This window comes from Tursiops truncatus, chromosome 19, assembly GCF_011762595.2.
Source record: "Tursiops truncatus isolate mTurTru1 chromosome 19, mTurTru1.mat.Y, whole genome shotgun sequence".
Lineage (NCBI taxonomy): Eukaryota > Metazoa > Chordata > Mammalia > Artiodactyla > Delphinidae > Tursiops > Tursiops truncatus.
In genome coordinates, this window is record NC_047052.1 from 53,775,974 (window position 1) to 53,787,655 (window position 11,682).

Here is an 11,682-nt window from a genome sequence, read left to right on the forward strand (position 1 = left end):
TTTTTTCTGTCACTGCAAATATTGCCATTGGAATTTTGACAGGGATTCTGTTGTATCTATAGAACACTTTGGGACTGTGGTCATTTTAAGAGTATTAAGTCTTCCCACGCATGCGTACAGGATATCTTTCTATTTGTGTGTATCTCCTTGGATTACTTTCAACAAGTTTTGTAGTTTTCAGTGTACAAGTGTTTTACCTCCTTGACTAATTTATTCCGAAGTATTCTGTACTTTTTAATGCTGTAGTTAATGGGATTGTTTTCTTAACTTTTTTTGACATTTTTCATTCCATATAGAAATTTGTCTGATTTTTGCATGTTAATTTTTATTTTTTTTTTTTGCGGTATGCGGACCTTTCACTTTTGTGGCCTCTCCCGTCGCGGAGCACAGGCTCCGGCCGCGCAGGCTCAGCAGCCATGGCTCACGGGCCCAGCCGCTCCGCGGCATGTGGGATCTTCCCGGATTGGGGCACGAACCCATGTCCCCTGCATCGGCAGGCGGACTCTCAACCACTGCACCACCAGGGAAGCCGCATGTTAATTTTTTTATCCAACTTTTATAAAAATTTTTTTTGACATAGTTGGGGGTTTTTTTTTGTTTTGTTTTTAATTAATTTATTTATTTACTTTTGGCTGTGTTGGGTCCTCGTTGCTTTGCGCGGGCTTTCTCTAGTTGCGGCGAGCAGGGGCTACTCTTCCTTGCGGTGCTTGGGCTTCTCACTGCGATGGCTTCTCTTGTTATGGAGCGTGGGCTCTAGAGTGCGCAGGCTTCAGTAGTGTGGCACACGGGCTCAGTAGTTGTGGCTCGCAGGGTCTAGAGCACAGGCTCAGTAGTTGTGGCACATGGGCTTAGTTGCTCCACGGTGTGTGGGATCTTCCCGGACCAGGGCTCAAACCCGTGTCCCCTGCATTGGCAGGCGGATTCTTAACCACTGCGCCATCAGGGAAGTCCCGACATAGTTGTTTTCTTGTAGTATCTTTGTGGTTTGTCCGTATAAAACTTGTCACCCACAAAAAAAGATAATTCTTTTTCAGTTATCTTTGATTTCTTTTTCCATTTAATGGCTTTGGTAGGATTTTCAGTACTTCGTTGAATAGTAGTGAGTGTGCATAGCAGAGAGTGTGCATGCTTGCCTTCCTCTTGATGTGAGAGGAAAACCTTTTAGTCTTTGACTGTAGAGTATAATGTTAGCTGTGTTCTTTTCATATTTGGTGTTTATTATGTCGAGATAGTTTACTGTTTCTGGTTTGTTGAGGGTTTATATCTTGAAAGGTTGCTGCATTTTGTTAAGTGGGTTATTTCTACATCAATTGAGATGATCATATGTGGTTTTTTCCTTTATTCTGTCAACGTGTTATATCCCATTAATTGATTTTTCTATGTTGAATCAGCCTTGCATTATAGGAATAAAATGTACTTGGTGTTGATTTGAATACATTTTCATGTGCGGTTGAATTTGATTTTGTAGTATTTTGTTAAGGATTTTGCATCCGTATGTGCGGGTGATATTGGTTTTGTAGTTTTCTTTTCTTGTGTCTTTTTCTGGCTTTGGTATCAGAGTTAAGCAGGCTCCATAGAAGGAATTTGCTAATGTTCCCTCTGAGACTATTCAAGAAGATTTTAGCAGGATTAGAGGTAATTCTTCTGTACATGTTTGGTACAATTCAGTAGTGAGGCTATCTTGTCCTGGGTTTTTCCTTGTTTGAGATTTCTGATTATTGCTTGAATCTCCCAGTTATAATTCTATTCAAAGTTTTTATTTTGTAATGTTAGGTTTGACGTTTGTAAGAATTTACCTGTATCTTCTAGATTATGTAATTTGTAGGCATTATTGTTCATAGTTCTCTGTTATCTTCCTTTAAAAAATGTTTCTGTGACATCAGTTGCAATCTGTTTCCTGCCTAGTTTTAAAACACCAACTCTTGGTTGGTTGATTTTTATTTTGTTTTCCTACATTCTGTTTCATTTATCTCTCATCTAATCATTCTTCTCTGTTTCTTTCTAGTAATTTTTGTTTAGTTTTTTCTTTTTCTCCTTCCTTGTAGTGAATATATTCCTGATTTGTGTTCTCTTCTCTTCTTTGTTGTAGATGTTTAGCAGTGTGGACTTCGCTTTTTGTACTGCTTGACTGTATAATTTTTAGTATGTTGTGTTGTTACTTTCATTTAGATATTTTAAAAGTTTCCTTGTCTTCTTTCAAGTATTGGTTTAAAAATGAATTGTTTAATTTCTACGTTTTTGAAATTTTTCTGTTTTCCTTCTGGCTTTTTGAAGTTTGGTTTCATTATGTTTGGAGAAATACTTTTTATGATCTGAGTCTTCATGAATTTGCTAAGATTTGCTTTGTGGGCTAACATGTAGTCTGTGAGGGAGAACGTTTCATGTGTGCTTGAGAAGCATGTGTTTTCTGCTTTTGTTGGATGGGGTGATCTCTGTGGTCTCGTGAGTCTATAGTGTTGTTTGGTGCTCTGTTTCCTTTTGGTCTTCTCTTTGCTTCCATTGGTACTTAACACTGGGGTATTGAGGGGAACTCTGTTAGGTGTTTAAATATTTATAATTGTTATATCTTGGAGAGTTACCCCTTTTTATGATAATATAATGTCCTTTCTGTCTTATGTCAGTTTTTCTCTTTAATTCATTTTGTCTGATATTATGCAGTCATCCCTGCTATCTTTGGGACGTAATATCTTTTTCCATCCTTTCCCTTTTACCTTTTCTGTGTCCTTAGATTTGTGAATGTTAACAGTTTCAACTCTCTGACATGCTGTTTCTGTGTCTTGCTCTAGCTCTCTGTTTTCCTTCTGTTACTTCCTCTAGTGGTCCCTGCTCAGCCACACCATACAGTGGTGAAAGTCAGGAGCCCTGGCCAGCCCCCTTCACTCCACTGTAATGTCAGTGGGAATGCACTGAGTATTTCCCTCTTTTTTTTTTTTTTAATTTTATTGACATATAGTTGATTTACAATGTTGTGTTAATTTCTGCTGTATAGCAAAGTGACTCAGTTATACATATATATTCTTTTTTATATTCTTTTCCATTATGTTTTATCACAGGATATTGAATTTAGTTCCCTGTGCTCTACAGTAGGACCTTGTAGTTTCTCCATCCTATATATGCTAGTTTGCATCTGCTGATCCCAAACTTGCAATCCTCCCCCCACCACAATCCTGCAACCACAAGTCTGTTCTCTGTGAGTCTATTTCTGTTTCGTAAATATGTTCATTTGTGTCATATTTTAGATTCCACATATAAGTGATAACATGTATTTGTCCTTTTTTTTTTTTTTTTGCTGTACATGGGCCTCCCACTATTGTGGCCTCTCCCATTGTGGTGCACAGGCTCCGGACGCGCAGGCTCAGTGGCCATGGCTCACGGGCCCAGCTGCTCCGTGGCATGTGGGATCTTCCTGGACCAGAGCACGAACCCGTGTCCCCTGCATCGGCAGGCGGACTCTCAACCACTGCGCCACCAGGGAAGCCCCGGTATGTGTCTTTTTACTTACTTCACTTAGTATGATAATCTCTAGATCCATCCATGTTGCTGCAAATGACATTTGTTCATTCTTTTTTATGGCTGAGTAATATTCCATTTGTGTGTGTGTGTGTGTGTGTGTGTGTGTGTGTGTGTGTGTGTGTGTGTGTGTATACATACACCACATTTTCTTTATCCATTCATTTGTCAGTAGACATTTAGGTTGTTTCCATGTCTTGAATTTTGTAAATAATGATCATATGTACATAGGGGATCGTGTATCTTTTGAATTATAGTTTTGTCTGGATATATGCCCAGGAGTGGAATTGCTGGAACATATGGCAGCTCCATTTTTAATTTATTGAGGAACATCCACACTGGTTTCCATAATGGCTGCATCCATTTATATTCCCATCAACAGTGTAAGAGCGTTAACTTCTCTCCGAATGTTTCCTTCTGATCATCGTGTTTGGTGAAATGTTCTTACTTAATTGCAATATTTTTTTCCTTTTTTTTTAATGGTTTTTAATTTTCCAGTAAGTTTTTAACTTTACTATTGTGATAATTTTTTTCTGAATCTGTTAAATTAATGTATAATAGTAATAACTTTTCTAATTTTGAATCTGTATTTTTTTATATATATAAATTTATTTATTTTATTTATTTATTTTTGGCTGCATTGGGTCTTCGTTGCTGCGTGTGGGCTTTCTCTAGTCGCGGCGAGTGGGAGCTACTCTTCGTTGCTGTGCGTGGGCTTCTCATCATGGTGGCTTCTCTTGGTGTGGAGCACGGGCTCTAGGAGTGCGGGCTTCAGTAGTTGTGGCTCGTGGGCTCTAGAGCACAGGCTCAGTAGTTGTGGTGCACTGGCCTAGTTGCTCCGCGGCATGTGGGGTCTTCCCGGACCAGGGCTCGAACCCGTGTCCCTTGCACTGACAGGCGGATTCTTAACCACTGCACCACCAGGGAAGCCCCTGAATCAGTGTTTTATTAGTGGAATATACAAATAAACTCTTTCACACTTGGTGAAATGTGTTTTTCTTTCAGGGTCAGTTGACACTGAATGATGTGGTCATCGAATTCTCTCAGGAGGAGTGGGAATGCCTGGACCCTGCTCAGAGGGCCTTGTACAGAGACGTGATGTTGGAGACCTACAGAAACCTGATCTTTGTGGGTGAGGATAACTTCCCTCCAAATGTTGGGAGGGTATCTTTGCATTTACCCTTATTTGCCTTTTGGAATTCCATGCCTTGCTTAACTTAACTCAATGCCTTGATGTCTCAAACCACAGGAGTTTAAAGGTGCCATTTCTTTAGATGGTCTGCCCACTTCGTGATACACCAGGAGTTTTTTCCAGTGCTTAAGTATTTAAAACACCCAACTGGAAACTTTTAAAATAAAGCGGTCTCTTGCTCTCTCATCTCTCCTTTTGGACTTGATTCTCTTGAATGCTCAGTTTTCAGTCCATATAGATCAGAGCTGATGCCTCCAGACTCCAGTCCCTGGGCCTTTCTGGATTACACCCCCATCTGATATTTTTTAGAAGATCTAATTATAAGATGGGAAAACACTGGCTGCTCTTTCATTCCATCTGGCACCTCAGAACCTGCATGGAGCTTTCTCAAGCCCTGTCTGCTTGTTTAGATCTGTCGGCCATTTCTTCTGTTCTGACTTTGCCACACCCATCAGGGATGTGTGTAATAGGGAGGTGCATTAGGTCTTCTGTTATTGTAACTTACGGAAACTCTAAAGACGGTGGACAGAGAGATCCTCGTTTTAATCCCCAGTCCTACATGGGGAGAACATATGAATCTTTCTGGCTTTATCTTGGAATCTATGGGTTGAGCTCATGATTCCATGTCAAGGACCCATAATATCTGAACCCCGTATCTTATATTTTTTTCATTTCTTATTGCTGTACTTAGTTAGGAAATATATATTCTTTCTGTTTTAATATTCTCCTAAGTTTGCATGATTTTGCCTTTGAAAGTTGCTTTTGAAAGACATGCTTCTAGGGACTGAAATTTTATCTTGTTTCTTGCCTTGATAATGTACGTGTAGTTAATGGACAACTTCTGGTGTATACTGTGGAATGGGTTTGCTGTGTAACAGAAAATTTTTGATGGAGAATACTTTTCCTCATATGTTGTAAGACCCTGATAAGTCTTTGCAGTTCTTTTTCTGGTTTTGAGGAATATCACCAAAACATGTCTCAAAGGCACCGTGACAGTGTTGTTCACATGTAATAATTACCATCGTTTGAGCCTCAAGAAATGGTATAGGAATTTCTCCAAGGGATAACATTGTCCAAGTTCACATTCTCGTGTTAGGCTATTGACTCAACCATCATGCCATATTTTTTGTTGCCTGTGCGTGTTGTTGTTCATGATACCGTCACAGCTAATTTTGAAGCATCTTAATGAGACAGTTTGTGGAGTGATACTTTATCAATGGTGAGCTATCATTTTTTTTGTTTACAGCACTGCTGCTTTCATTTTGTACATTTCTATGGGTAACAAGTGGTCTTGATTTTATTAATTTTATCATCAGGTCTATGTATTTGATGTTACTATTAGTGTTTTTGTTTTCTATTTTCCATGTGAGTGTTTGATTGGGGAAAAGCCCCCTCATGGTGGAATTTTTGTTGTATAGAAGTACATTGATTTTTGCATGTTGATTAAATGTCTGGTAATTTATTATTTCTAGCAGGGTTTTTTGTTTTTTTCCAGAATCTTCAGGATTTCTACAAATTATATCATATTGGTTTTAAACAGATAATTTTGTTTCCTTTTTATATTTGGATACTTTTCATCTCTTTTTTTCCCTACTTGTTCTTGTTCCTACTAGGATTTCCAGGAATAAGTTTTTAGAAGTACGAGCAAGTATCCTTGTCCTATATCTGATCTTAGAGGGAATGCTTTCATTCTTTCACCATTGAGCATAATGTTAGCTCTGTGCTGTCAATACATGTCCTTTATTGTGTTGAGGTAGCTTTTTAAAACTTTTTTGGTTTATTGAATATTTTTATCATGAAAGGCTGTTGACTTTTTTCACATGCTTTGCCAGCATCGATTGAGACCATCGTGTAGGGTTTTTTTTATATTCTCTTTTTTGTATACATTTATTTATTTTATTTACTTATTTTTGGCTGTGTGGGTCTTAATTGGTGTGTGCGGGCTTTCTCTAGTTGCGGCAGGCGGGGGCTACTTTTCATTGCGGTGCATGGGCTTCTCATTGCGGTGGCTTCTCTTGTTGCGGATCACGGGCTCTAGGCGTGTGAGCTTCAGTAGTTGTGGCACTCGGGCTCAGTAGTTGTGGCTCGTGAGCTCTAGAGCACAGACTCCGTAGTTGTGGTGCACAGGCTTAGTTGCTCCATGGCACATGGGATCTTCCTGGACCAGGGATCAAACCCGTGTCCCCTGCATTGGCAGGCGGAGTGTTAACCATTCTGCCACCAGAGAAGTCCTTTTTTCATTCTCTTAATATATTGTTTTACACTGAATGTTTTCATATGTTGAAGCATCCTGATATTTCAAGAATGTATTCTCTTTTTTTATGGTATATAATCCTTTTAATTTGGTGTTAAGTTTAGCTTACCATTGTTGTATTGATGCTTTTTGCATGATTATTCATTATAGAGATTTTAGTCTGTGTTTTCTTTTAATGTCTGTCTGGCACTGGTATTAGAGTAATTCTCGTGTCATAGAGTTTGCAACTGTTCCTTTCTCTGTGTTTCTTTGGGGGCAGAGTTTAGGAAGAGTATTCTTAATTGTTTGGAAATGTTGTCTAGAATTCTGCAGTGAATGTATCTGGCCTTGTTGAATGGTTTTTGATTAGTGATTCAATCTTTTTTCCAGTTACTGGTTCATACAGATTTCAATTTCTTCTTTGGTTAGCGTTGATAGGTTGTTTTTCTAAGAATTTATTTACTTCTTCTAGTTTATCCAATACTTAGGAATAGAATTGTCTTAATATTTTGTTCTAATTTTCTTGATTGTTGTCGAATCAGTTGTAATGTCCTCTCTTTCATTTCTGATTTCAGTAATTTGAGTCTTTACTCTTTTTGGTAGTTATTCTAGATGTAGGTAAGAACCAAGTTGTGAGCTTGCGATTTTATGTAGTTTTTATTCTCTGTTTCATTGATTTGTAATCTAATGCTTTTTACGTCTGCTAGTTTTGGCATATTTTCTACTTCTAAATCATTTATTTTTTAAGTTTCTTGAAATTTATTTACTTGGTAAACCACGACCTTTTTTGTCTACTTATTTGTATTTTCTCTTTCCCGATTTATTGAAATTTAATTAATATATATCATTTTATCAGTTTAAGGTGTACTGGGTAATGATTTGATCCAGTTGTATTGCAAAATAATTACCTTGGTAGGTCACTTAATACATTCATCTGTGACATAATTACAGTTTTTTATGTGTGGTGAGAACATTTAAGGTCTACCATCTTATCAACTTTTAGGCATATAGTATAGTATTGATAATTATAATTACCATGCTGTACATTAAATATGTAGAAATCTTTCAATTTAAAACAGTAAATTTACTCCTTTGACAAATATCTTCCCATTCTACTAACCCCTAACCTTTGGTAATCACTATGCTACTCTATGTGGCTCTTAGTTTGGCCCTTTTTTTTATATATATATATGTTTTACACATAAATGAGATTATTGAGTATTATTCTTTCTCTGTGGATTATTTTACTGAGTCTGTACCCTTGTTGTCCATCTGTATTGTTAAAACTAGTAGGAATTTTTTCTTCTTTATGGGTAAATGATATTACATTCTGTATATCTCACAGGGTTTTTCCCCATTCATCTGTTGGACACTTAGGTTGTTTTGATGCCTGGGCTATTGTGATTACTGCTCTGATAAATGTGGGAGTGCAGGTATCTTCTAAGACAGTGATTTCGTTTTTTTCGATATATTGCCAACACTGTAATTGCTGCATTATATGATAGTTTTGTTCTTTTTAAAATATGTTGAGGAACTTTTATAGTTTTCGATTTCTTTATATCTGTATGTTTGTGTATAGCATAAACTCATTCATCTGTTTTTGATGGCCTTCTGGCTTTTCCTTCAAGTTTCAGCTAAGAACATTCTTGTACATCTTACGGAATATTATGTGTGCTCTTTGTGAATATATGCATGGAAATGGGACTTATGGAATATTCAGTTTATGCCTTACATAGGAAACAATGTGATAGATGTAAACCTGCTTTGTTTCTATAATACTTCATTTTCTCTGTTTTTAAATGTCTTCGGTGTCTGTTCCATACCTATGCTATAATTCCCACTGTTAAAAATGGAGCAGTATTATGTTACTTGCTAGGCCAGTTCTTTTCTTTTAACTTCAGTATTTTCAGTTGCCTCATTACTCACACTGTAAAAATGATCCCCGTTCATCCATTGAACAACTTTCTCAGGACACAACCTAAATCATTATGTGCAGTTATGATGACTCAGAAACTATTTCAAGTAGGGGTGAGTGAATAATGTTTTTAGTTCCATGGGTCACTTCTTCTTGCATCTCCCCGGAAGTTTTTTCTCTAAACTCCTGGTATTTGTGTGTTTAATGTTAATTGCTATGTCCTTTGTGATCATGGTGGAAAAACACTTATTTTGAGAGCTCATATAAGTTTTTACAATTTGAATGTTTTGTCATAGTGTGTTTCAAATTAGGCCACCCTAAACTTTTTTTTTCTATACAGCAGGTTCTTATTACTTATATATTTTATACGTAATATGTCAATCCCAATCCCCTAGGCTACCCTAAACTTAATTTGAATTACGTGTTATCACTTTCTTTAGTAAGTAATCCTATTTAGTGTTTCTAAACATTTGAACATAATGGTTGCACAGTTTCATAACTGATTGTTTATAAGTATTACTTTTGGTATAATATCATGTATTTAACATGAAACATTTACTCATGCATTGTAATGAGGAGGTCATGTATGTTTCTTTATGTCTTGTAGATATCTCTCATATACACGTGATCAAGAAATTACAACTAAAGTCAAACACCGATAAAGGTGGAGTATTCCAAACATTGATGTTGGAAAGACATGAAAGCCAGGGAATCAAACATTTTTACCTCCCGGAAATTCAGGAAAATACGTATGACCATGGTTTTCAGTGGAGAGATGATGGAAGAAGTTACAAAAATATCCCCATATCCTGTCACCAAGATGTCACTGATAGAAGTCCACATGGTGGAAGGGATGCAAAAAACAAGCCTATTGGAAATAGACTTGTGTTAAGCCTTCAGGGTGAACTGCATATGTTTAAAAGTAAACAGAAAATTGATGAATTTAATAAAGCTGTTAAGAGTATCAGCAGTAGTTCCTCATTTTCACCACTTCAAGGAATTTCTCCTCCTGTCCAAACCAACATTTCTAACAGATATGGGAGTGATTTTATGCATCCTTCAATACTGACACAAGACCAGAGCCCACACAGGGAAGTACCTTACAAGTGTAATGAGTGTGGCAAAACCTTTCATCAGGTCTCAAATCTCAGGAGTCATCAGAGAATCCATATAGGAAAGAAATTGCATAAATGTGATGTATGTGACAAGGTCTTTTGCCGAAATTCATACCTTGTAATTCATCAAAGAGTTCATACTGGAGAGAAACCTTACAAGTGTAATGAGTGTGGAAAGGTCTTTGATAAAAAAGGAAGTCTTGCAGTTCACCAGAGAATTCATACTGGAGAGAAGCCTTACAAATGCAATGAGTGTGGCAGAACCTTTCCTATCGGCTCATACCTCAAAAGACATCAGATAACACACATTCAAGAGAAATTATATAAATGTGATATATGTGGCAAAGTCTATCGTCAGAATCTATCCCTTCAACGTCATCAGGAAATTCATACTGGAGAGAAAACTTACAAATGTAGTTTTTGTGGGAAAACCTTTCTTTGTGGCACAGACCTCAGGAAACATGAGCTAATCCATCCAGGAGCAAAAGCATATAAATGTGATGTATGTGGCAAAGTCTATGGTCAAAATTCATACCTTAAATGTCACCGGAGAATTCATACTGGAGAGAAACCTTACAAATGTAATTTGTGTGGGAAAACCTTTTTTTTTAAAACAGGCCTCAGGAAACATGAGATAATCCATACAGGAGCAAAACCATATAAATGTGATGTATGTGGCAAAGTCTTTAATCAAAAATCAGTCCTTGTGAATCATCAGAGAATTCATACTGGAGAGAAACCTCACAAATGTAATGAGTGTGGCAAGTTCTTTCGTGAGAAGCAAACCCTTAGAAGGCATCAACAAGTTCATACTGGAGAGAAACCTTACAAATGTAATGAGTGTGGCAAGGCTTTTAGTATGAAAGGAAACCTTGCAGCTCATCAGAGAATTCATACTGAAGAAAAACCTTACAAATGTAACAGCTGTGGCAAAGTCTTTCGTGAGAAGCCAGCTCTTAGAAGGCATCAACGAATTCATACTGGAGAGAAACCTTACAAATGTAATGAGTGTGGCAGAGCCTTTCGTGAGAAGCCAGCCCTTAGAAGGCACCAACGAATTCATACTGGAGAGAAACCTTACAAATGTAATGAGTGTGGCAAAGCCTTTCATGAGAAGCCAGCCCTTAGAAGGCACCAACGAATTCATACTGGAGAGAAACCTTACAAATGTAATGAGTGTGGCAAAGCCTTTAGTCAAAGTTCAACCCTATCAAGTCATTGGAGATTACATACTAGTGAGCAGTCTTACAGATATAATGAGCATGGCAAATTCTTCAGTGTGCTTTCAAGCCTAAGTTAATACCATCAGGTAATCTATATTGGAGAGAGACTTTAATAATGTTTTGATGTGACAGGCTTTTTGCAGGTGTCCCCATCTTAGGCTTTATTAGAAAATTCATTATGGATAGAAACCAGATAAATGTAATTATTGTGTCCTGTCTTTTAAACGAGGAATTTATTCACCGAAGAATTCATTCTGGAGATTACCTCACAAATGTTATGAATGGGAGAGAAAACTTTACTCGGGGCTCGCATCTCACTAATCATAAGACAGTCCATACTGAACAGAATGTTACAGCTGTTCTCCACCTTGGGACCGCTTTATTTTTTTTTAACGCTCCTTAATACCTGCCTCCATTCTTGAATATGCAGTATATGAATGTATTTTTTCTTGTTCTTTCATGTGTCTAAATAAATGTCATGGTGTGCACCTTGA

At 37.3% G+C, this 11,682-nt stretch overlaps 1 protein-coding gene across 1 annotated transcript in view; it reads left to right on the forward strand.

Moving 5' to 3' along the window:
- LOC117308943 (uncharacterized) overlaps positions 1-11,682 on the forward strand; it is a 75,401-nt gene extending 63,719 nt beyond the window's left edge. Inside the window, exons 9-12 of the mRNA XM_073795671.1 lie at positions 3,098-3,190; positions 3,339-3,482; positions 4,516-4,642; positions 9,458-11,682. Coding sequence (XP_073651772.1) covers positions 3,098-3,190; positions 3,339-3,482; positions 4,516-4,642; positions 9,458-11,265 — 2,172 coding nt within the window. The 3' untranslated portion in view covers positions 11,266-11,682. The remainder of the gene's footprint in view (positions 1-3,097; positions 3,191-3,338; positions 3,483-4,515; positions 4,643-9,457) is intronic.